General features: G+C 39.6%; 1 protein-coding gene across 1 annotated transcript in view; it reads left to right on the top strand.

The window, feature by feature from the left end:
• in (inturned planar cell polarity protein) overlaps window positions 1–27,930 on the top strand; it is a 211,232-nt gene that overhangs the window by 17,297 nt on the left and 166,005 nt on the right. Inside the window, exon 4 of the mRNA XM_083119708.1 lies at window positions 27,213–27,298. Coding sequence (XP_082975834.1) covers window positions 27,213–27,298 — 86 coding nt within the window. The remainder of the gene's footprint in view (window positions 1–27,212; window positions 27,299–27,930) is intronic.

Below are 27,930 nucleotides of genomic sequence, written 5' to 3' on the forward strand. Positions count from 1 at the left end.
ATAAAATGGACTCAAAACAAAAACTAGGAAAGACGCCAAGATCTCATCCTCCTCCTCCATTCCCCACACTGCTCATCATACATCATTCTTCCTCGTTCTCACAATTAGCCGAAAGTGGCAGAAAGCGACTATAGATAAGAGAATAATTAAAATAAACCATTCATCCTCATTGTCATGATTGAGAGAAGTGGAAGAATAGATGAGGAGGTAAACAGAAGAGGACAAATGAATGGTGGTGGACTATATCAAAGCGTTCGAAGAATAATATGGAATAGGGATATACCTATGAAATTAAAGAAGATGGTAATATGTAACATACTATGTGCCAATAATTACGTATGGAGCAGAGACTTGGACAATGACATAGAGAGACAAAGAAAAGATGGAGGCAGTGGAGATTAAATTTCTAAGGAGTCTTTTGAGGAAGACTAGAATGGATAGAATAATAAATGAGAAGATCCGACAGACGATGGGTGTACTAGTGAAGATTCAGGACAGAATAGATCAGGCACAGATGAGATGGTTCGGACACATGAAGAGGATGGATGCAGAAAGACTACCAGTAAGAGCTTACAATGCACAAGGAGTGGGATAAGGCCAAGGTGTTGGTGGAAAGAGCAGATAGTGGAGAGTGTTAGGAGACAAGATTGGAACACCTTGGAAAGAGAGGAGTTGTGAAAGACCAGGAAAAAATGGAGAGGCTTGACTTCTATGCCGACCCAGCCAGAGGCAGGAAACAGCGAAGGATGATGATGTCATGATTAGCAAAAGTTACAGAAAAGTGACGGAAAAGTAGGAGAAATACATAAATTTGAAAACTATGTATATTAACTAAAGAAAATTGTCGTATCTGCAGGAAAGTCAATAACTCGTACATACTTCTTGCAATATGATAAAATTATTGAGGAAACTGTCGTATAAACCTGAGTGTTCTAAACGTATTGTAATTTTAAAATTTGTGAACAAATACTATCGCGAAAATAATTGTAATTCCAGAAACTCGATCATTCTTGCAACAATAATTTCTTGCTGGTGAGATCCTATATTCTGACGATGGTCAATGCTGTTAACGTACTGAGCCATTTATTGCTGGCACTATTCCCTTGTCAGTGCAGTGGATATTCCATTGCTCGTTTTTGCGCTGCAAGTTGTGTCTTACACAGCAATTAATGACATTTTGGTGTCTCTTACACCATGAATATCCACAGAATTTGTTCCGGGGGTGACGCAAACGAGGCAAAATAGCGATGCAGCTAAAAAAACGTAGCTGTTAGCAGGAATATATTCATATATGTCAGTTAGTTATCTGGATATCTGAATTCTTCAGATACTAATTAAAGAAATTACGCAGATATCTATAATCTACAATCTATACAATCTGTATCTCCATGTAATAGACTGTCTTTATAAACCTTCTGCAAAATTAAGGGTTATTGTCGATTTTTTCTGACGCTGTTGCCACATTCAAAATTCACCTCAAAATGCCGAGAAAAAATGTAGCTGTAGCGAAATTTTCGCTACAACTACAGGAATTTTGTAGCTTCGCTACCGCTACAACTACAATTTTCAAAATGTAGCGTCGCTACAGCTACAGCTACAAATTTTGTAGCTAGCTACAGTAGCGACGCTACAAGTAGCTCACTACTTCTGACCACTGATAAGCAGTTATATTAGTTTTGCTTTTGAGTTCCTGTGTATAAGGTATAAAGGACAACTGTTATGCAGAGTTGGGGAATTTACTCACAAAGTTAAGTTACTATACTTTGGTTACAAATGTAATGCAATACTGTTATCGTACAGGATATTATACAGTTTGTCCATTGTGTGCACCACTTCATACAATTCTGTCAGATAGTAAAATCGCAGATAGTGGGAGAAGTGAAAAATCTTGTATGATTTAGCTATGGGAAGGAGTGTGTTATTTTGTTGTACATTATAGCAGATGAGAAATTTCAGCCGAACCATGTATACATATGGTACATCTTACCTACTGATGGCCTCAAGCATGCATGCACAGGTGAAGTTATCCAGAATTTATATTATGTAGGTATAAGACTGTTTTGGTGAGTGTAAATTAAACACAAAAAAGACCATAAATTGGGCCTTTTTTTAAAAAAATTAGGCGTCAGTTCTAAAATCTTTGGAAGAGGTTGGTGGTGACAGGTGGCATGTGGATTTCACATCAAAGTTACAATTGACTCCACCACAAATTGAACACACACGAGTAGTTATTTCTCTTGTAGTCTATGGTTGTTACAAGCAAAGTAACACAGTTTTTTTATGTTTTTATGCTTGTAACAGCCTTAGACTACAAGAAAAATAATTCTACAATGTAAGCAATGCCTACATAAAGGAAAAAAAAAAAGAAACCTGAGTAGCTATTTATCTCCTCTCTTTAGAAAACTTATTTAGTATGCATCAGTATTCATGCATAGAGAAAAATAGCATGTTACTTGTGTTATGCCAGTCCCCAATTCTGCTATTGCACATGGTAAACAAATGACGACTGTTTAATAAGAATTCATCCTGAACCCTGCACATGAAATTAAACTACATGATTTTTTTTAAAAAAAAGAAGTGGTGGTAAAAGAATGTTTGTATGTAAGGCAATGAGTGAATGTTTGTGTACACATGCAGATCTTGATTGTAAATTGTTTAATTACATCCCTAACCCCAGGGGCAGCCGCTCATAAGGACGATACGGACGCCGCACTGCCGTGTGTAACCACAAGTGAACAAACATTACATTAACATTTATATATTAGCTTTTACATTGTCTGAATTGCAATTGTTCCACTGCTTATAGATCGTTGGTTAGTCGGTTCAGTATTCATTCTTCCGCGACAATTGCGAACTTTGCACGCCACCGTGCGGGGGAATACGGAACTTCGAGAGAAATGTGGCGGGGAGCCGTCCTCCCACTTTACAAGACGTATAAGAGTAGAGCAATAAATTATGCAATTTCCAATGAGGATAGAAAATATCGGTAACTGAAAAATTACAAACTCTTGCTTATTTTTGTTTTTTACCGTCGGTTTCTGCTACTTTTCGGTAATCACGACAATGAGAATGAGTGATGATTAGCCACGGAAGTCGGCTATAGATTCTTTTTACTCCTAAAATTATCGCATATGTACATTGTATTTTTTCTGAATTTAGTGGAAACTACATTTGGATTACAATAATGTGGAGTACATCATGTAGATTTAATTACATGTTTTGATCAGCACGTTTGAAAAAAATCATCCTGATAATGTGACAAAGTTGCCCAATTTCTTTTCAAGGCGGATGTTAAATAAATTAGAAACTCGTCAATTAAACTCACCAAAAGCCGCTACAGGAACCTGTGAACTACAAATATCCGAAAATTTGGCAAAATTGTGTGGCAACCCCGAAGCAATAAAATGACCTAATGGGAAGACGATAGTTTTGACACTTGTTGTTTCTTCATTTTCCATGGAAAAGTGAAGCTTTTTCGGTAGTTATGTGCTGTAATTGTGCATTTGTCGCGATGAACAATGTGGAGAAATTGTTGGTGCGAAGTTTTTCTACCAGAAGTCTGAAGTCTGGATGAAAAAATAAACATAAAAAACCTAGGCCGAATTTGAATCTATAACACGTGTCCAAGAGGAGAGGTAGTGAGTTCACTCCCAAATTTCGCGTTGAAGGACAGAAGGATGAATTTCAGTTACAAGCATGTCGGAAGATTTCTGGTAAGTTTGAAGTTTTTACTATAGAATTTCTGGTAACGCAGATATCACCTTTCCAGTGAGATATTTATTTTGGTGTCCTATTTCACATATCAATTAGTCATGTTGGACAGGAAACTTTTTCTGTGTAACTTTTTGCTAGAAACTTTCACGATCAATGCACGTAAATATTCGTCATTGTGCTTATCAAGTTATGTAAAAATTAATATCCCTTCTTCTGAATTTTCCCCTCTTTTAATTTAAAAAAATGCTACGACTAAATCTATTAGAATTATATTTCTTCTTCCATCTTCTTCGCATTACTGTTAAATAATTATTAATTTATTATAATATGTGCAAATGTGCAAAACATGATATTCGGTAAACACGAACATATTAATTTCTTATCACGTTGGCTGTTCATAATTTAAACTTACATTACTAGTAGACAGAGGCGTGGCGTGCATGTAGCCGCTGTTACCGCAGGTAACACCAAAATATAAAGAATTGAAGAACCCGTCTTAAAATATTATTACGTACATAAACTGGTAATATTGTCGTAAAGTAAACATTGCAGACTGACATTTTTTCTGGCACCGGCAAAAGCGAAGAGGAGGACTGATCCGGTACCCTCCACAGGCAACTTGAAGAAAGGACCCTGAGCCCACAAAGGAAGACTTCGCGTAGCGGCAAAGACTGTTATGGCGGGAGGAGAAGGCGGGCTGTTTAGCCGGCGCAGTTGCCGGTGATCCTTACCGGAAACATACCAGTGTTGCCATATTCAATTGACAGAAAAGAGCTAAGTCGCCTAATCGGGTCTATCTTACTCTGAAGGTGTCCAGTCACACTGGGGAACGATGGCGCAGTGGTAGCGTCGCCGCCTTATAATCAAGGGATTCCGGGTTCGATACCCGGTGAAGGCACAAGTGGTTCGGATCCAACTTTAAACTGTCCCGATTAGCATTACTGTTCATGAAGTGGACTTAAATCGCCAAATCAAAATTTAAAAAAAATCAAATCACACTGGGGCAAAAGCAAACTACCAAGTGATATTTTGTATTTACACTAAATATCAGCGATTATGAAAGTCCTCTTTGTCCTTCTTCGACATCATGGGCGAGAAGGAGAGGAGAGGGATGGGTATGGTCAAGGGGTCCGCTGTCCTTCTAAAAATGTCAACCTAAAATTCTATATTTCACACATATAATATTATTTCGGTTACAGGAATTTGTGATAATTGTTGATAATACTGATTGAGATTGACATACGTTGTCGCAGGAATGAATTAATTTCGGATTGAAGCAATGTTTTTGAGGTGGTAGAACTGTTTTTGGGTGAAAACAATACAAGCATAATTTCCCGATTGTTATCTTAGCACGCTCTGAAGTGTCAGGTGTCGTAGATTCGAATCCTCAGCAAGAAATGGTTATTTCAATGTTCGTTGTTATTATTTTACTTACATAATTGTAAAAATTAATAATTACATACACAAAGAAATAATAATTTTATTTCAATAATTCACCATGCATCCTCATCGTCACGATTATCCTATAAAGCGAAAGTCTTAAAGGTAGCAAAGGACGTAAAATATACGAAATAGTAGTGGTGTCAGAAATGAGATTTCAGTGGATTTAGCGAAACATGGGAGTGGGAGTAGTTAGGAAACAGATGAAGACTACATCTACTCTACATACGTCTTATTTGAAACGAAAAGTTTCGGGATTTGGGCAAATCTGGTTTCAAAAGAACTAAGATGGCAACATTAGTAGAACTGGACTTCTTGCAGGTTCCGAAGCAAATATTGGGGAAGGGCCGATGCTGAGAGGGGAGGGGGCAAGGAGGGTGCTTCACGTGTTACAAAAGTAAACAACGGTTTGTGGGAGAGACTGTGCAGTGGGAGTTTTGTGACTGGTGTCTTTCGTCTTTATGTTGTTTTCGGGCTATTGTCAATTAATTTATGAAGCTTGCTCCGAGTTCCGAGGTGGCGGGTTCATCCTATCTGGACAGTGTGTGTAATCGTGCGATAGAAGATATTTTGAAGCAATCTTTCGGTTCGTTATTTTGCAGAAAAAATCGAAATTGTGGCGAAAGGGAGGCGAAAGCCTATTTTGAACGATTTAAAAACCAAGTCGTCTGCTGGATATGACCGACATTTCAATGTTTCGTGGTATAACAACTATCCGTGGTTATGTGGATGTGTGCAGTTGTCGAAACTCTTTTGTTGGCCATGTACTTTATTTTCGGGTGAAAAAAAAAACGTGTCGAATTCAGATGTGGATAACATGGACCATGACCATGACGCACCCAAAAATTCAAATTCAAATGAAAAACTTCTCTTTATGACAGCATCATAGAAGTTTTTTGATTTGATTTGATTGATTTTGCTTCGCTTGTGCCACTTTTGGCTAATTTGCGAAGATGGGGATGAGTGATGATATGATTAAATTGATGAATAGACATCACAAACGCCCATGCCCAAGCTAGGTTTCGAACTCGGGATCCCAGCATCATATAACTATTTTCAAAGTAGGATTGATCTGCTCTATAAGTAGCCTTCGATGTTTCTGTAAGTATCAAATTACGTATTATTGTGTCAACAACCAATGTTTGCGATTTCACTTTATTCCTTATGTCAACATTTTTTTTCCTGATTAATAACTTTACCAAAATCTAGTATTGAATTGCACACGTACCAGATTAATATTATATGAACTACTTGGAAGACATGGGTGGGGGGGGTGCACAGGGGCGGCGCCAGAAATTTTCGACCGGGTGGGCAGAAGCTCCTTATTGATAGATTAGGGTGGGCAGTATAAATGTAAGACCATATATAGTATATACGTATGTGTATGTAAGACGTATGTATCATCTCTCTATTACACTACCGATTTTCCTCTTACTTCTTTTCCCTTTCCTTGTTTTCCTCTTTATTCTTTTCTAAGCCATTTTCGCATCTTGTTCCATTTCCTTTCGCTTTGTCTCTGAAGGACACAATTATTTCAAGGAAGTGTTTACCCATGCGCAGCCATACATTCTAATCACATTCTTTCATGCATGTTTTAATACAGTGAAATAAATGTGAATTAGGTTTAAGTTTGTGTTGCAAATACAACGCACATACTTGATTTTATGTATTCGGCGACAATGATAGAAAGTGCGACGGTAGATAATCGTGAAGTTTCTCGTAATTTAAATGCATGTTCCTGAGCATAGTATTTTCATCGTATGCGTTTTTCACTGAAAGAGTTTTCTTACTCCTTAGGGGTCACTTTTCTTAGCTTACAAGGTTTGTACAACCGAGAAATCTATCTGAATGTTTGTAGTAGCGACGATTGGGTGCCAACATTTGAGGGGCAAGGACAATATACTTTTTCTTGGTAGAAAAGGCTTAGCATAAAGAGGCCATAGTGCGGGGGCAAAAAGTGGCAAAATGTGGCGGGGGGAACTGCATCCCCCACTTCCCGCCCCTCCTAATCGCCGCCACTGAATGTTTGGATTAAAATGAACGTCTTATTGGGAATTATTTAAAACACACACGGAAATCAAATTCTTTGTTCATTGTCCATGAAGTATTCCTAGGCTAATGAAAGGCTATTTTGACAGAATATCACTCACAAACAAGTAAGATCGAAAAATCTGTTCAGAATTGAAGAGATTATTCGCTAAGTTGCTATTCATTTTCTGAACTGTCATGTTACTAATGCGGGAGAAGCAATACACGTATGGTTTGTTACATGAACATATTTTTTGAGGTAACAAAATTATTTAGGACACAAGGAATTCATCGAAGTTGATCACCGTGCCAGTAATAATTCATCTATTTTTCATAATGATTTGGGTTGCATGGCGTGACAATTTCGAACACACTAGAATGTCAACCTCTATCCTGTGCAGCACACTCTGGAAACTTGATTCTTTCAGGCAACGAGTTCCTGGCGCTTGGAACCACTGTCAAAGTAATAATTTATGAGGGTTTGTATTTTGAGTGTCAGCTTGTGTTTGTTTTCGCCCCTTCGTAACTTTAAATCTAATCACCATTGAACCTTATCGTCGTCATTATCAAAATTAGCAGAAAAATTACTTTAACCTTTAAACAGCCAATGGGTCATATATGACCCATAGAAAGTATAGGCGAAAACAGCCAATGGGTCATATATGACTCATGGTGCCGATTACAACATTCACGTGCTTTTAGGACCTTCATACTTGTATGTGAGGTTGTAAACGCTGACAGATGTTGAGATAAGACATTGAAATGTCATGTGGAAGAAAACAAACCCCCTCCTCCTTTCTCTAATATGCAAATTAGCTATTTTTAGCCAAAATGCAAATTGTACATATTGCGTCATATTTCAGCCTGTGTGAGAACTAGGGACTTGAAACAAGTTCCACTTTGTTGCAAGAGGTCTACTATTTGAAAACAATGCAAAAGTTTGCGCCCTTTTCCCAAAATAATGGGAGAAGAGGGGGCGAACGCCAGTTTTTTTCATTGAAATTTGGGGACTTGGCCCCTCCGAACCTCGTTTTTCTCACTTGGGCTTTCTGAATTGTACACGGTCGCGTACTCTGATGTTTTTGCTTTCAAACAAAATTTATCCGAAGTAGATTGCTCAAATAGTCTCCGAGATATACTAATTTATTCTGTAATATGGAAATTAGCCATTTTTGCCAAAATGCAGGATTGTACATATTGCGTCATATTTCAGCCTGTATGACTAGAGACTTGAAAGAAGTTAAGTTCCCTTTTTTGCAGAAAGTCTATTCTTTGAAAACAATGCAAAAGTTTGCGCCCATTTTCCCAAATAACGGGAGAAGAGGGAGTAAACAGCAGATTTTTTGCATTGAAATTTGGGGACTTGGCCCCTCCCAACCCCGTTTTTCTCACTTGGGCTTTCTGAATTGTGCACGGTCGCGTGCTCCGATGATTTTGTTTTCAAACAAAAGTTATCCGAAGTAGATTGCTCAAATAGTCTCAGAGATATAACGTTTTTATGAAATAAGTGTAAAAATTTAAAAATCGCGTGCAAAGGCCGCGGCGAGAGAGGGGTTACTTTCGAAAACCGGCTTGGCTGTGTAAAGGTTAAATATAACAAATCAACCACAACTTACTCTTCCAAAAATGGAGTTGTATTAGTTCGTACCTCTTAGAAAGTTGAGATGGTAGTTTCAATTGCACAGCGTTTCATTAGTGGATCAAGGCAGCTAATTCCGTGAACAATGATGTTGTTTTCCGAAAGTCTCAAATATTTGTCTCAGGCAATCACCCTCCTAAAATGGACGCATCTTCTGTGGTTATAAAATGCCACGTTTGGTGCGAGTAACGCTGTCGCATTATAATGAAGAGGTCCTGTGTTCGACTCCCCCTCCTCTGGTGGAAGCACAATGCACACTGGTTCCACGTTAAACTGTAGGTTTAGTCCCGATTAGCCTATCTGAGCATAAAAGTGGATTTAAAAACAAACTAATAAAATAGTCTTCTGGATACTTCGTGACATAACTTTTTTTTCTTTACTTCAGCTGCATCTACAGATTCTGTTAACATTTTCGGCTGATTCATGTGGCAAAATTTATGTATGGAACGAGGATTTCTAAATAGGATAAGCCACTCATTAGCAATTGAATAATTCTGTAGCTTTTTCCATACATAACTAGTTTATTAAAATTTATTCACTGCAGTATTGTAGTGATTATTGTGAATCCTTCTTATTAGTAGAATGAATATAAAGTTGATATTTCACATACCATATTGATATTTGAAGATAACAAGTATATAAAAATTGTAATAAAATAAAAAAAGGCACACTTCTGGAATTTTAATGCCGAGCTAATTAAAAAGTCAAAATAATGTATTGTGTTGCCGGAGGAAGTAACGCTAAGATGATGATTTTATTTGTTTATTTAGATATTATTTTAACCATACCCAGGCCGGGATTTATATAAATATGTGGAGTCCCGGAGCTGCAGTTCGCAAGTTCAATCTAAATTCTGATCTAATCTTGATCATACCCTGCATAATTTTGAGCCTCCTAAGCTACTAACTGCTTTTATTCATGGAAGTATTAATTTGATCAGAGTTTTTGTTTCAATAGCTCTAGTATTTACTTTCACTTTCTAATGACAAAATTGGCTTTTTATGGGTTGATAATATGTGAATATTTCAAGCATAGATAATATTTACAAGTAAAATATACATATTATGAACACCAGAATACAGTTATTTATCGAATTATTCATATATCTCCAAGTATATGTACTTATTGAATTTGATTGGGTGGGCAATCGGGTGGGCACAGAAATTTTTTGGTGGGCGCTTGCCCACCCGTGCCCACCCCTGGCGCCGTCCCTGGGGGTGCATGAGGTGGGGAGGCGCCCAAGTCACCCTTAAATGTCCTACTGATAACCGGTAACACTTTTAAAAATCCACGCCACGCCACTGCTAGTAGAATAAATTTGTGAGCTATCGCCCCTCCACTTTGGTTCACCATGAGCCGCCACTGCCTAACCCCTTGTGCCGGACCCCGTGGCCGAGTGGTTAGCACATCGCGCTGCAACGCTAGAGGTCCCAGGTTCGAATCATGCTCGGGCTTGATTGTTTGTAAATGTCCATTCATCAATTTCATCATTTCATCACTCATCCCCATCTTCGCAAATTAGCCAAGAGGCACAAAACGCGAAGTAAAATAACCTAAATCAATCAATCAACCTAACCCCTTATGTGTGGAATATTCTGAGCAAGTCACTACTGGAAAATGGAGGTTTCTAAGCATAATTAAGTTTTAATACTCCCTTCTTGTTCTTCGTCTTCATCATTTTCCAATTCAGATTCACTTTCACTGCTTTCCAAGGTCAACAACAAATTCAACTTGTTTCCCGATGGGGTTGCCTTGTAATCAAGGGGGTCCTAGGTTTGATACCCGGTGGAGGCACATTTCACAGTGGTTCGGATTCCACTTTAAGCCATAGGCCCACTCCCAATTAGCCTGTGTACGATTAAAGTGAACTTAAAACTTCAAACAAGTGCAACTCAATGTTTGCATCATGCAAATTTTATTTTTGAACCATATTTCGGTTTTGTATCATGCACAAAGTACAGCACACAAGAGCAGACAACTTTTCTTATGTCTTATATTTTCTTTATTCTCTTCTTTTTCATCATCTCCTCTTCTGCTACTCTTTTGATTTTTACTACAGTTAGCATAATCTCACCTAATGTGATTTTCAGTGGCGTGGCGTGACATTTTCAAAAGTGTTACCGGCCATCAGACGTTATCATCTCCTCCCCCCCAAAAAAAAAAAACATGCCTTTGATCTGCTTTTTTGTTTTCAATCCGCTCAGTGATTTATTTAGCCACAGTCACTCCTAGAAAGAACTACCACTCATGAGAGAGTTACCGTGAAAATCCAGTGAATAGTAGTTGAGCCTTGTCAACCATCTCTGTTTCTTTGCAAAGAGGTGGAAAGGAACCACACACATTTGGAAAGGGGAAAGGAACCACACATTCGGGTTAGTTTGACATTTCTGCGTTGAACAGATGACATAATTCCTCTCCTCCAGTGGTGAGAGGAAGTCCAGATGTACGTACTACTGTTGCGAACTTAGTTTTTTGGAGCAAGGTTTGTCCACTTCACGAATCACATCAAGTACTTATCTTTTCGTCTATTACTAAACGGTCTCAGTTGTAGATAAATCCAGCTTTGGCTTTGCAGTCTAGCTCTTGTTGCTTCAGAGAAATAGTATTCCCGTTTTAGGCGGGATTTAGCTCTTTTCTAGAAATCCAATGTGACAACAGTTGCTGATCCGGTAGGATGCAGCGGCAACATGGTCCCTAAACAGGTATATGAATAACCCCTTAGCCTACTAGCCTCCAAGTCTTTTCCCGCTGTTCCCTTGCGTTGGCAGGCACCCTTTCATCTTGTTGCCTCTTGAGGGTAGCGGAACGGCCTGTTTCTTCACTTTTGTCGGCTGCAGAAAAAATGTCCTCTGCAATATACACTCAACTGCAATGCTGTCGGTTAATGTATTTAACAATGTTGTAATTTTATTGAGAAAAAAATCTTCTTTAATTTCTTTACATTTTGCTGTTACCTGCGGTAACACCGGTTACATGCACGCCACGCGTCTGGTGATTGTTATGTTCTCAACGTCTGGGTATATATATGCCACCCCCAGTCAAATCTAGTCAAAGCAAAAAGGAAGCATATATGTATGCCTTCTGCACTGCAATAGCACATATGGAATGTGTGTGTGTGTATGTATATATATATATATATATATATATATATATATATAAGTAAGGAGGGCCAAAAGGGCTAAGTAAAAATCAAAGAAGGTAAAAGGAAACACTCACCGGACAGTGGAAAAATTCAAAATTTTCGCTAACTTCATAGCATCATCGATCCTCAACTTTATGTGGAAAGGCTACGCCACTAGTTCCAACATTCTAGCATTCCATGTTGTTCTTGAAAACAGCATTTATAAGTTTCTAGTTATCATTCATTGTCCCTTTGTAGGGTACATTTTCATTCAGTCTGGTGTAATTAAGAAAATTCGTGGAATATGTGTCATTTTAATCAGAAAACTATTAATATTGAAAAATTACTCATGCTACATTTACCCATCATTAAGGTTAATCATGAATGATGAATTGATTAAATAGATGCCTTACTCAGGATTGATTGAAATATACAGCCTCTCAAGAAGTATTGCTACAGTTACACACACTTTTGGTGAAAATGAAATGTGTAAGTATGCATTGAAAGACATAAATCCCAAGAAAATAGATCCTGCTAAAAGTGTACCACATATTGTGGATTCACTATGGAATCACATGATTCTAATGCCTAAATACATTCAAATTTAATTTTTACCAGGATATCATTATTAACTAAGCATACAATTGGAACAAATTACAAGGTGCGTTCAATAAATAACCGGAAAAGTAGTATAAAGAATCTAAAATACGACCGTGATTGTTATATGTTTGTTATTTTGTGAAGGCATCTGTAAGCTATTCATAGCTGGGCCTGGCATGCCTGCCTCCCGCACAGAATGCTGGGAAACAGTTACAAAAGATGGTGGCACCCTTACAGGAGTGCTCCAAGCTGGAGCAGCAAAGTGTCATGAGATTTTTGTTGAGTGAAGGCATGAAACCGATAGAAATTCATCGCCGCAGGACAGTTTAGTACAGTGACAACTGTATGAGTCGATCACAAGTGTACGAGTGGGCTGAGAAGTTCAAACAGGGCATAACCAGTGTTGAAGATTTTCCGCTTCCAGGTCGCTCTGTCACTGCAGTCACGGAAAGCAGCATTGCTCAAGTGGAGGGCTTGATACAGGACAACCGGCATATTACTGTCAGTGAAATTGCTTCCCAGATGGAAATAAGTGTAGGATCAGCCCACCATATCGGTCATGACATACTGAGGTTCAGGAAAGTGTGTGCGAAGTTGGTTCCGAAATGTTTGACACCGGAAATGAAGGAGATACGTGTTGATGTGTGCAGGTAGCTTTTGTGCCATTATGAAGCTGACAGTGAGGCATTTCTTCATTGTATTGTCACTGGAGATGAACCAGAACATAAGAAGACAACAATGATATGGCGACATCCTTCGTCTCTCAGACCAAAGAAGGTGTGTGCTCAAGAGAGTGCTGGAAAGGTCATGTTAGCTTTGTTTTGGGACCACTAGGGGCCAATTCTTGAACATTACATGCCCAGAGGTCATGTTGTAAATCGTACAACCTACTCCAACCTTTTGCGCGAAAAACTAAAACCAGCCATTCTGCTGAGACAACGTGGTCTGGTGTCCACTGGTGTGCTTTTGCTCCATGACAATGCAAGACGACACACTGCCAATGTCACATTGTCTACCATCGAGATCCTAAAGTTTGACTGCTTACCCCACCGTCCATATTAGCCCGGTCTCGCACTTCCAATTTCCACACCTTTGGCTCACTGAAAAATGGCCAAAGAGATTGAGGTTCCAGAATGACAAAGAAGTCCAGTAAGCGGTGCATGAGTAGTTATGCACGCATCCAAAAGATTTTTTCCTGTGGAATCAGTGCCCTTATCAAGCGCTGGCATAGGTGCTTTGAACTGGGGGGGGGGGGATATGTTGAAACATAGTACTGTAGCTCTGCTTGTAATAAATATTTGTTACAACATATTTCCAGTTATGAAAAACTAAATATGCTGACCAAGGCAGTAATTTATTTTATTAAAAACATAAACTAAACATAACGTTTCAACCTTCTAGCAAGGTCTTCTTCAGACTCTGTGTCAAGTACAAAAGTAACAAGATACAAAAACAGGGCATTATATATACACAAACATTACTCCCTCCAGACTATTAGAAAGTTGTTCTGGAAGTTTCTAGCAGGTGGCTTTCCCTTGTCAACTGTACTTCCACCTAAAAGAAGTACTTCAGTTCCCCATTCCAGTTCATTGTGTCTTCTTCACCTTTTTTCTCTATTTCCTTGGCCTCCTTCCATTTTCTCACTAGCATTCTCTTCTCCCTTCCTATCTGCTTAGCCTCATCCCACTCTATGTCATGTCCTGTTTCTCTCGTGTGTTTAAATATCGCATTTCTCTCTCTCTTAAGTTGTACATCATCCCTATGTTGAAACAACATACGACTTAAGAGAGAGAGAAATGCGATATTTAAACACAAGAGAGAAACAGGACATGACATAGAGTGGGATGAGGCTAAACAGATAGGAAGGGAGAAGAGAATGCTAGTGAGAAAATGGAAGGAGGCCAAGGAAATAGAGATGAAAGGTGAAGAAGACACAATGAACTGGAATGGGGGACTGAAGTTAAAGAAAGAATGGAAGTAGGTGTTAGAAAGAGTGGAAAGGACAAGAGAGAAAGAGGAGAGGAGAAGGAAGAGAAATGAAGGAAAAAGAGAGAACCACATTCTATATGGAAGTAAATATGTTTAGCCTTTTAGGTGAAAGTACAGTTGACAAGGGAAAGCCACCTGCTAGAAAGTTCCAGAACAAATTTCTAATAGTCTGGAGGGAGTAATGTTTGTGTATATATAATGCCCTGTTTTTGTATCTTGTTACTTTTGTACTTGATACAGAGTCTGAAGAAGACCTTGCTAGAAGGTTGAAACGTTACGTTTAGTTTACGTTTTTAATAAAATAAATTACTGCCTTGGTCAGCATATTTAGTTTTTCATAATCATGGAAACAAGGCTTAATTTTGTTATAATATTTCCAGTTATGCAAGGTAATCAAAAAAGTTCTTGCCGTTTTTGACGTCCCATTAATCATGCGCTCACAGAAAGGAAATGAAATGACGCACGTGCCTGCCAAGCGATCAGGAGTTAGTCTGACCATTGACTGTCAGTAATACAGGCACGTTTCGCACACACAGCAGTCATAGCTCGTCCAGTGTCGAAGGGAAATGGAGGTATTGAAGCAGCTTGTTCGCGTGTGTTTTTTGTATGACTTTAAAGTGGGCCTGTCAGCTGCCGCATTTGCCAGGCATTTGGAGAGAATGCCGTGAACGAACGCAATGCTAGGCATTGGTTCCAGGAATTCCGTTCGGGAGATGTGAGCCTTTTGGATGAACCTCGCAGCGGACGACTACATGTGTTGGATGACGAGGCTCTGAAAGCAGCCATCGAGGAGGACAGTGGTCTAAAGTGTGATGAACTTGCAGAAAGGTTCCATGTTTCCACTGAAACAGTCAGACCGCACCTGCATGGGATAGGGAAGTCATACAAGTTAAGCAAGTGGGTACCCCACACATTGTTGGCAGCCAACAAGGAACAACCGAGTGACAGCCTGTTGGTGGAATTGTCAGCAAGCTCCTTCCACCTGGTCAGACCATCACTGCTGACCTCTACTCTCAGCAATTGCAAAGGGTCCATTGCGGCAGAAGGAGCCGGCATTGGTGAATCGCAAGGGTGTGCTGTTCCTGCACGACAATGCCAAGCTACATGTGGCAAAGAGGACCCGGGAGATCCTTCAGCAACTTGGCTGGGAGACACTGTGCCATCCACCATATTCACCGGACCTTGCCCAACAGATTACCACCTGTTTCATTCCCTAGACAACCACCTCCGTGGGAGATCCTTCGCAAATGAGTTAGACCTGTGGAACGCACTCAAAGTCTTCTTTGCATCCAAGCCCGCCGAGTTTTATCACCAGGGTATTGTGCAGCTGCAGGAACGTTGGCAAAAGGTGTTGGATGCTGATGGAGATTACTTCGAAACCTAAAGGTACGTACCGTCCACTGTATTGCTCTTTGTTCATCACTGCTCTAGAACGGCAAGAACTTTTTTGGTTACCTTGTATATTGAATGAGCCTTGTATATTATATCCCATGCATAATCCTACTGGGCAAAATTTAAATGCATTCAAAATTAAAATCTCTTAGCGATGAGAATCTCATGTCCTCGTGTGCAGAATATTCATCTACTTTTATCGGTAAAAGGTTTACATAACATAAAATCCAACAGTCCGTAATTTAAATCTTATATTCACATGAAATAAATTTACCAGGACTCTAATGTGTAGCGACAATAAATCAGCAACTTAATTACTACTGCACAAATTAGAAATCGGTCACTCGGCTTCCATTCCATCATTTTTCACAGCCCTTCTACCCCCTCCCCTTGAGATGGATCTTAGGGTGCTTTCTCTCACACTTCTCAAATTTCTTCTCGGAATGACCTTCAGCTGGTCAACGTTAGCCAGAACTCTCTTCCCTTCATCCTCCTTTTCCAAAACAACATTATTTGGAGTAGTGAATTTCTGAATTCTGAAGCTCCCTTTGAATTTCGGGAAAAAGCACGCAGTTTGCTTATTAAAAGCAGACGAAATCTTATGCTCTTGAAACAATACTCGATCTCTGACACGAAGATTAACCCTTCTTCTGCCCTTATTGTAGGTCTTCGACTCTTTTTGCCTCGTCGTTTCTTCTTTTTCTCTTGCAAATTCGCGCCCGTTCTTTCCTTTAACTGTATGACGTAATCCATCTGTCTCTCCGGCGTGACGTCTTCCCCGGTTCCATCTTCCTTCTGAAGCTCCATTTTCCGAGTGTCATGCGGCGTGTACAAATCACGTCCAAAGATCAAGAATGACGGCTTCAATCCAGTCATCGAATTTGTTGCATTATTAATGGCAAAACTTATCGCGTCCAAGTTTTCAGCCCACGATGAGTGTTTCCTGCAGAACTTACCAAACGCTTGCGTGATTATCTTAATCGCTGCTTCTGATTTGTTTCCCTTCGGTCTATATGGCGTAATATAGACAGGCTTGCAATTCACAGAACGCAACGTTTGTGAATACAGTTTGCTTCGAAATACACTCTGGTTGTCACCGACAACTATTTCGGAAAACCTGACTGAAAACAGTACTTCAAAAATGCTTGCGAGATCGTCCTCACTGTTGTAGTTCTAAGTGGTGTCAAACTAATGTGCCTTGAGAACTCATCTTGAATGACTAAACAGTACTTGTATCCCTCTTCGTACTTGTAGGTAGTGGTCCAAAAATGCCCAGAAACACTTTGTATCCAGGCGCAGTAGCTTTCCTCGAGTTCATAATGCCCATCTTTCTGCTGTTGTCAGGATTATACTGAAGACAAGTTATACAACTTTTGCAATAGTTACTGACATCCTTGACTACTCCGTCCCAAGTGTAAATTCTCTAGGATCTTAAACAATGTCATTCCATGTCCTAAGTGCGCAGATAATAAACCATCATGCGAACATTTAAGTACTTCACTCTTCAACTTCTCTGGTACCCACAGCTTCAATCTTGAGCTGAACGGTGGACAAAGTCCAGTGTTTTCGTCAACGAAACGGTAAAGTAGTTCATCATCGTCGAGACAGGAATGTTGCAGATAAAAGTAAATTTTTCTCTTCTCTCGAGCATCCTTTATCTCAACTTCTTCTCCATTTAAACATCCAATTAATTTCGACAAGTAAGGATCACTCTGTTGTTCTCCTTTCCACATTTCTTTATCGTTAAGATCTACGGGGGCGAAGTTTCTGTCTGTCCGTCCGTCTGTCTTCCGTTTACAGTGTTGCCAGCTGCATCCGTAAACATCGCTTTCGTTTTCCTTTTCTGCTTCCGGTCAAATTTCTGACACACTTTGCCTTCGACTTTAGGAATCTCATGGTGTTCCATTATTGTCCCATCCGGCATCTCTAATCTGAAATATCCTTCAGGCTTGATATCCTCTATCGGATAATTCTCTTCTGCATCGGAAGATCCAATGTAATTCTCCCTTTCAGAGAATCCCACTTCGATCCTCGACAAGTAGTCAACAGGTGTGTTATTTCTACCGGCAATGTATTTTACTTTAACTGGAAACCTGGTCACCCTGTTTATCATTCTGTTCATGTGGTTCGGAATCTGAGAAGATTTCAAGATATCCACAAGCGCAGAATGGTCAGTGTAAGCTATCACTTCCGGTGCTTGCAGAAAGTAATATTAAAATTTTTCCAGGCCTATGGTCAACGCAAATAATTATTTCGCTGTGACAGAATAAGAACGCTGAGTGTCAGACAGCTTCTTACTCCCAAATGCAACAGTCTGCAATTTCTTCGTTTTGTCGTCCTCCTGAGCGACGGTGTAACCAAGTGCAATGTCAGAGCAGTCCACAAACAAGTGAAACGGTTTCGAAACGTCAGGAATCTTGAGATCAGGACTATTTACAATTGCATCTTTCAACTTCTGCAACTGTCTTCTTGTTCTTTTCCTATTTCCTTGTAACAAGTCAGTGATCGGTTTGGATATCTTTGCTTGGTCCTTCATGAAATCTGACAGACAATTTAAGAAATCTACTAGTCTCCTAACTTGCTTTATATTTCTCGGCCGCTGCAATTGCTTTGCTTGTTTCCTCTTACTTTCCGCACAAGATATCGTATTTTCTGAAATTGTAAACCCAAGAAAATTAATTTTCTTCCTGAAGAGACGTGACTTTTGATAACTAATCGTTAGTTCTTTGTCTTTCATCTTTCCCAGCATAGAATCCAAAACCCTCAGTTGTCCTTCCTCGGTAGCGTTTGCAATCACTACGTCATCATAATAACATATTGCACCAGTTTGATAATGCTCTCCTAATGCCTTCTGCATCAGTTCCGCAAGATGAAAAGATCGCGACAGCCATAAAATAACCTTTTATATCTAAACGTTCCCATTTCTGTCAAGAAACCTGCATATTTTCTTCTATCTTCAGAAATCTGAATATTTGCAAATGCAAATGAAATATCCAGAACTGTAAATATGGTTCCCCCAGAAAGCTTACATATTGTCGAACCTAATATCAGGTATTTCCCTACGTCTAACCTCCAATCTCTTATTCAAGACTTTGCAATCGATGATAACTTTACATGTGTCATCTCTCTTCACATGAAGGATAGGCGGCGAAAGGTACTCTGTGTCGCCTGTTTCAATGATCCCGTCTTCAAGCATCGCTCAATCGTCTGATTCATTAATTTCCTCTTTTGCTCAGAAAGTTGCCTAGGTTTCGCTCGGAACGGCTTCTCGTTATTCACATCCAAACGAACCTCGTAATCCTTTGCTAATCCCGGGTTATCTTGAAAAACATCAATATGCCTTCTCTATGGACATCTCTATTGTTTATAACTGGAGGCACTAGGCTGCCCGGCGCACCGTAATTACTTCAAAATAACATCCCGTACAAACTACCCTTTTACCTGTAAACTGGACACCAAGGCACTAGTTTGCCCGGCAATCCAATCTCTTACAGCATACGTTGCGGGAGATCTGTCCTCCGGTCCTAGCTGACCGAAGCTAAAACAGCCTCTCCCTTCCAAGTCTCAGTTCCAACAGCCGACCTCCCCCACTCTCATCTGGGAGTTTCATATGTTTGGTTGGCGTCTGTTGCCAACGGCCTTTCTTTCAAAATGTTTAATCTTTAACTGCTAAACTGCCGCCTTTTCCTTGAACGTTCGAAACACGAAGAAAGAACAGAGCTCCATGGTTTTTATACATGGAATATATACAAACCTAAAAATGCATAATAAATCGAGATACACTTATCACATATACATATTTTTATACACGTAATTACCTAATGAATTAACATACTAATATTTCAAAATAAGGAAAAAAAAAGACTGTTGCTCTGACACGGGACCAGGGCAATAGATTTGAAAGCCAAAAAGCAGTATGCTGACCATGTGTCATCCAATGAAAAAGCTACTTTGCAGTATCCTTGCCCTCAGAAGCTGTTGTACCATGGAGTTTAGTTTACCCGGTAATTACTTATTGCATTATCAGTGCATGGGGGCATTAGATGGATAATCACTACCTGGAGACATTCAAGGTAGTAAAGGTTAAGCTCTGGATGGAAGATGGAAAGCAGTAGTTGTCGATTCCGAGGTTGAGGTTGTAGATGTTTCAACTGGGTAAAAGTCACTGCAAATGATGTACGTAAGGGTGTAAATTAGCAGTATCCTTTGAGGTGGAAGGTGAAGTTTCTTGCTACTCTTTGAATCGGTAAGTTTGATGAGATGATTATGATATAGCAGGTTTTGAGATCCTCGTGTACAGGGAGGCGACATCATTGGATGGTGTCTAGAAGGGAATGCGGTAGGTTGTGTTTTTTTGGGAGACGTATTTGGTTCACAGAAGTACGAAGATATACTGTAACTTCACGAGGGGTTAGAGGTGTAAGCCCATGAAGGTAGGAATTCAGTAGATGAGACATACATGAATACAATTGGTCAGCCATAACTCCTGAAAGGACTTCCACCTTCTGTGTGCTGATATTGTTAGAGTTTAAAATGTGTATGTGTTCTCAGTATGACAGCCAACTGTGATATGCCAGCTATAGTAACCAGAAACTGAAGTTAGATAAGTTACTCAATTAAGTAATATGTTACGGCTGCTTTGTCGTACAATAAGGACATTCAGCTGTTTTCACAGCATCACCCCTGTTCTCTGTAGTGCAAGTAAAGTACTTACTTGTAATTGTATATGTTAACGACAGAAGTACCGAAAAAGTAATGCTTTACTAATGCAAGCAAAACAAACATCGTGTGAAAACCATAAAGTTACAATCCTCTGCGAGAAAGTTCCAATTACTACAGTTTCATTTCTAGTAAATAAATTAACTTTTTATGCGGCTCTTTCACCGTAAAGGTACATGCCATTGATTGGCGGTACACAGTAATGGACCTTACTGTTATTGTATTCCTTGTGCTCTTGTTACTTCCTGACATATTTTTTATTTTTTTTATTGTTGAGTTGTTGAGTTGATATATTTTTAGTATACGCGAAAGGACTACATTCAAATGATGTATAATGCACGAGATTCTGAACTAACAATTTGACATTACAAATAAACACGTTTATCTGTGGTAATAGCTGTCCACCAAATCTCCTTTTTGGTTGGTAGAGGAAGCAACGAATGGATGGAAGTTTCAGATCGATGATATTTTTTTCTAACCCTGGTTAGTATTTACAAAGAGGACAGTCACAAAAGCCTGAGTGATTGAGACACTGATGTATGAGCCCTCACTTAAGGCAGCATAGGGGTTAATGTGATGCTCTTGTAGTCATGCATTGTGGCTATCCAATCACCAATCGTCAAAGTTAACTAAGGGATACAAACGTACGACACAGAGTAACTTAATAAACAAAGAGCTTTTAGGGATTCGTGGATGAAATGGGAAAAGCTAATGGCATTTCTGCAAAAATATAACTAGAGGCGGAAAAACGTACCTATAGAATAACATAAGAGATTCAAAATTCATGAGCGGTTAGATTCGTTTGATCTGAATGGAAGGCAAAGCTCATTTGGGAATCATATTTTTATTTCATCTTTGTGCAACGCGCATAGCAATTAAATTCAAAGCGGATACGCGAAATTCCCCCCCCCCCCCATGAAGCACGTGAGAAACAGCATGTGCTCAAAGATTGCAATCCCTCTCTCTTTCCCGCGCTCTCAGCAAGTGTAAATTTAACACTTTGCTCTTTTTTTCGTAGGAGAGGGAAGAGGGACGAACGTGTGATATCACCTGATGCGACGCTTATTCGTAATAATCCCCGTGGAAGGGGATGAAAAAGAAACGGCATAAATGCGAAATCGTGAGCAACGTACGTGACGTTTTGGTTATTCGACAAGGCACAATTTTTCCATTTCATTACAATGCCTTCAGCGGTAAAAAATGGAAGTACGTTGATTTTCATCGGAATAACTCATCAAAGAGATTTTCCAGGGAAATGACTTTGTGTGCGAGCACACCCACCCAGTCCCCTCTTTTTTTTCATTAAAAAGAAAAACTATCCCGCTAGACCACAGCCATCTCTTTCTCGTTCTTTTCCAAAGGCATGCTCTCTCTCTCTCTCCTCTTTTTTTTCTAAAAAATTGGAAGAGACCACAACAAAAATGTTCCTGAAAAGAAACTCATAACCAAACTCTCTTTGAAATTTATAATGCCGCATAACCTTATGTAAAACGCATCGATCCTCAGGATTTTAAAGAAGATGTATCAATATTCGCAAGACCCCATTGTGTTCTGGATATTGGAACTTAAGGGACGACCTTCCATGGTTGTCGAGAACGAACAGTGTTGCCTGAATTCAGAATTGCTATATTCTGTTGTTTTCCGCTCGGTTGTAGGTATGTACCGTTGTGGTAAAGTGGTTGTGATGAATTTCAAAATCTTTTCATTCTTTGTCACCCAATATCGGTCGGTACTCGTGTTATTCTACTTATTGCATTGGAATACGATTGGTGTATAGATAGATTGAGAAATACATTGAGAAGTATTTTCATTTCTGAAAACCGACGAAAAATATTGTAACGTGTTAAGATTTTTTTTCATTTCTGAAAACCGATTAAAATGTCTCTCTCTAATTTTTTTTCAAGTTCTGAAAATCGATGAAAAATATTGTAACGCTTTAAGAATTTTTTTAAGTTCTGAAAACCGGTGGAAAATATTTTAAAGCTTTAAGAATTTTTCCCAGTTCTGAATACCTACGAAAAATATTGTAACGCTTTAAGATTTTTTTTCATTTCTGACAACCGATGAAAAATATTGTAACTCTTTAATTTTTTTCCAGTTCTGAAAATCGATATAAAAATATTGTAACGCTTTAAGAACTTTTTTCAGTTCTGAAAACCGATGCAAAATATTTTAAAGCTTTAAGAATTTTTCCCAGTTCTGAAAACCGACGAAAAATATTGTAACGCTTTAGTAAAAATATAAAATAAAATTACAATCCAGATGAATAGTTTTAGTCATCATTTAATTTTCCCGCTTTTCATCTTAAAAACCCAAATTTTCCTACTTTTTGGCCCATAAAACTGAATATGAGGCCTGTGCTTTTGTCCACAGATAGGTTCCTTTTACGTCAGACATGGTGGTAACGGCAGTTCACATGCCTGCAGAGATATAGCGAAATATATCGAATATATACGTCAATAGACATGTGCTAGATCTACTAGAATTTGTTCTGTCTTAATACTATATGTGAATAAGCCATGTAAAGTACGGAGTATAATCAGATCAAGGTTTTTGTTAATTAAATTCATTCAAATTTCATTACATCTCGAGATTTAATGATGGAGGTGATCGCCTAGTCTATAGTACTTCCAGACGATGCTTGCGTGGAGTGTTGACAACTGTCTGTCAATGGCGTCTAAAGGGAGTGATGTTTTTTTAATTTTTTTTAGTAGTAGTAGTAGTATCGTATAATTTTCCGCATTTTCCAGGATTTGACGCTCTTTTTATAGAAATGCCGGGCCAAAGGCATGGGGGTGCGTTCGTGCTAGGCAATGAGGTCTCTGTAGATAAATGCGGAATAATTTTGAAAGATTTCTATCACCATGTGCAAAGCATAATCCTCACTTTATCTGGAGTGTTAGAGAGTACTCCAGGAGTTTATTCAGAATTTTCCGCCTTGATTTGTGTAAGTTCGTATTTAGGAGGGTGTAAATTCAGAACCAAAATAAATTTGGCGTTTGTGAAAAAAATTAGGGGATGTTGAGGATATTTGGGTGTGTGTGTGTGGATAATTCACTGGGGGTATTCTCAAGGAAGATTTTTGGGAGTCTATACCAAAGACTGTAGCTCTTTGCTTTTGAATTGTTGTTTGGGGATAGCTTTCGATACGCACTGCCTGTCGCTCTGTTGCAGAGTGAAGCAAGGATACTCCTTAAACATCATAGACCGGGTCATCACAACTGAATGGCCTTTTGGACATTAGTTTTCTCACGAAAATCGATGCAAAATTAGCCCATTCTCTCTTCCTGATTACATTAACAATACATTTTCTTTTTCATAGCTGAACCATGCATGAAAAATCCATGTGCGCTTGTAATCAAGACCTTCAGATGCCATATTTTTGCTGAACGTTCATGGGACGTGGTGATGCTGATTGACAACATACACTGGATTGGCGTTTTTACTCGATACAAACTCGCCAAGATAATTGTGGAGAAAGACAGAAATATAGCTAATAGAAAACGAGACCGAAATATCCAAAACTGCATTAATACTGTTTCTGTCAATGGACAGTTGTTCTAAAAAAAGTACGCGTATTTGTAGTTTGTTAAAAGATTGATTTGATTATTGCTATTGTCGCTTTTCTGCCACTTTTGGCTATTCGCGACGATGAGGATAAGTGATGATATGATGAAACGTCGTCGCCTTGTAATCAAGGGGTGCCGGGTTCGATATCCGGTGGAGGCACATGGAACAGTAGTTTGAATCCAACTTTTAACTGTAGGTTCAGACCTGATTAGCCTTTCTGGCCACAGAATGGACTTAAAACAACAATTCAATCAATCAGTCAGTCAATGAAATTGATGAAGGGGCACTCACAAAGAACACCCATGCCGGGATTCGAACACGGGATCTCTGCCTTCGTAGCGCGCTGTGCTTACCACTCCGCCACGGGTTTGTCAAAATAGAAATGAGTCCTTAGTGACAGACAAACAGAATGCATATCCAAACATGCTAGATTGCATACCCTATAAGGATATACTTCCTACAGAGCAAATGGTGATTGAAAATGTAAGATCAAATTCCTGTATCTGAAGTGTAGCAACCTTTTTGTTTTTTTATTTGCCCAGTTTGTAGATTGAAACTACGTCGAATCGTCCGTCGGCATTAGGGATTGTACCGAGACAAGACAGAACTTGGCAGAGTCTCGTCTCTGTTTGCAAATGCCTGTCTCGGAGTTTCGAAACAACACATAAAAACAAAAGAATGACGAGATTGAGACTTTTCTCGTTGGTCGGCAGACTGTGTCAACAAAGCAGACAGACCCCTGAAAGATTGCGTCGAAACACGAGATTTATTAATAATTTCCCTGCCGCCTGTTCGGACTGCTTGCACTGAAGTATTGCCGGCATGAGAAACGCTGAGATTCTCTGATGTCTGTGCGTTAGGGTGACTTGCGAGATGGGGAGAACCTGGGAAACATATGAGTGAAGGGTGGGGGGCTAAAAGAGCACCGAAATAGCCGTGGCAATTGCGAAGAGGGATAGCTCGCGGAGATTTCGGGCGCATTGCAGAAGAATATTGGATGGGGCTGTAGAATGCCTCTAGCCCTTCCTTCTCTGACATCCCGCAGAGGTGACCTCTCGTATGCGTGTGGGTTTATGTTGATGGGTCCTCTGTGAGCGACACAAAAGTACGAGGGAATGGGGCGTTATGTGAGTGGAAATTTGGTACCGTAGGGTTGGTTCCCCCGCCCAGCTTCCCAAGTCGACATCATCTCGGTCTCATCATGTCTGTTACAAAGGGAAGAGTCCGCGTCGTTTTGGGCTTGGGGATGTTTACGGGGTCGAAGGGAAGTGGAGTTATGATGTTAAAACTTAAATTAAGCGCACGGTACTTTGGGAGGCACAAACGACACCGGATTAACTTGGAATTGCTCATGTATGGTCAATACAAGGGCTGTTAGTTATTGTTTTGAGGGGTATAAAAAAAAACTGTTCAAATTTGATTGATGTGATTTAATTTACTTTACATTTCTGCTACTTTTGGCTAATCGCGAAGATGATGAATGGTGACAAGATGAAATAGATGAAGGGACAATCATAAACACAAGGACAGCACACAACACGAGGCCCACGAAGGATTATACTGGTCGTGAGTCCAGACACCAGAGCCTCGCCAGCGTGCAAAATGCAGTCCAGGGTGCTACGTAGAAGGGAGGGTGGCATTTGGGTGTCTTCGCAAAGGGTCAACCCTTACACCAGTGTTTGAATTAGATACAATTCTTCATCAAAACAAAGATTTATCCAAAATTTTCCATCTTGGGGATGTAAGTTCGTATTTAGGGGAAGGGGATGTAAGATTAAATTTAGAGCCAAAATGACCATAAATTTGTCCTTTGTGAACAATTTTATGGAGATGTTAAGAAAATTTTGAGGGGGTTGTGGATAAATCACTGCTTCAAAATGACGCACATGGATGAAAGTGGTATCTGCAAAAACCCACAAATGGCCATCAGGGACATTGCCAACGTGAATGAAGACCTTGAAACATCCATTCTGTAGAATGGAAAGCAGAGAATCCAGCCAGTCAGTTTTGTCATCGTCAAGAGTTCGAAACTGTCGTCATCGAACGGAATAAGTGATAGTTTGTTGGTGCGATATCTGGAAAATATGGCCTGTGCACCAAAGATTCACAACCAACAAAGGTACGGATCGTAGCCGCATCTGGTCTTTCGTTATCACGCAAGAGAAGTACATCGTTGCGGTTCACGAGTTTAGTTGGCTAAACTGTGGCATTCGTGGTTTGGGCAACTTTTATGCCCCGATAGTATGCGCAAACAGAGAACACAAACTTTACACTTTTTCCCAACTAGACGACGATGATGGATAATACGATAGGAAAGTTGATGCCTGTAATATTCCCATATCACTGGCGGCACCAGAGGGGCTACTTGGGATGGACGTGCCCACGGTCTCCCAGTCCCCCCTTCCCCTCCCTCCAGGAAACGAGAAAGACTAGATAAATAAATGTTTTTAAGCTCAAATATGCATTTTGCATGGTATTTATGTCTATACTAAATACGACCTCCTGTCCCAACCATCACGGCGCCTAAAAAATACAGTAGTAGTTATTTGATGTACTAATTTCTCTTTGGCCCTAAAATGAAATGGTCTCTTTTTGCAAATCCAGTCGAAGATATAAGACTTAATAGTTGTGTGTATACACTGAATAATAAGTGTTGGTTTACACAATAGATTGATAACTTTTTTATTATCACAGTATAACACTTGATGCATTATTATTATTACAGTAGCACTAAGTGCTGGTGTTGCGCGTAGGGGCACCGACATTACTTCACACCCGAATAAGCCATTAACACAAACGCTCATTTGAAAAAATTTATAGCAACATCATGCTATTATGCTTACAACCTCCATTCGAATAATAAATCAATCAAATCAAACAGGCCATTTGCGTTTGTATGTATGTGGTTGAATTCGTTTCAAGTTTTAATAATGTAGTATAGTCTGAACACAACCCTAATCATGAACTTTTATTACATAAATGTATTATTATTTTCAACAGGTGACTGGTTACGCAGCATAGATGAACAGGAAGTTTCTTTTCGTACAATAGACTATCTGCTAAGCAGCATTACGTCATCTTGCAAGGTAAGATCCGTTTATTGTATTTATACCAGTTGAATAGCTGAATGGGCGTAGGGATGTGACGACCTCATCGCCCAGCGACTTGTTCACTGCAGTTAGTTAATCAACAGAGTGAAATGGTCAACATTTTGCTCTGTTGGGATTTACAGAGCTGTCCTGTCATGTCTCTATGAGCGTCCCACAATCGGCAGAAGTAGGGTATGGTTGGTGGACTACAATGTGATCCTCCCAGCTAGATCCGAAGGATCCACTGACCAACGACAGGTGCGGTCCTCCATTCATATTGGGGGTTAGGCGTAGAGCTGACTACTGTGAACTTTAAAAAAGACATGTCAAGAATCAGCAATATGAGGCCATGGATGTTCCCAAGGTAAAATATTCCGGAGGTAAAATAGTCTCCCATTCGGATCTTCGGGCGGGGACTACTTTGGGAGGTCCCTGGACTAAGGATAAGATCTACATTAGAATAAGGATATTAAATTAGGCACCTGGAATGTTCTGAGCCTTTACCGGCCTGGGGCATTTCAGTGTACGGTTCATGAGATAGTTAAGTATAAATTAGATGTAGTAGCTGTCCAGGAAGTTAGGTGGCCAGGAGAAGGGAATTGTAAAACTAAAAATTATACTTTTTTCTA

The sequence above is a fragment of the Lepisma saccharinum genome, chromosome 3, assembly GCF_977018435.1.
Source record: "Lepisma saccharinum chromosome 3, izLepSacc3.1, whole genome shotgun sequence".
In the NCBI taxonomy this organism is placed as follows: domain Eukaryota; kingdom Metazoa; phylum Arthropoda; class Insecta; order Zygentoma; family Lepismatidae; genus Lepisma; species Lepisma saccharinum.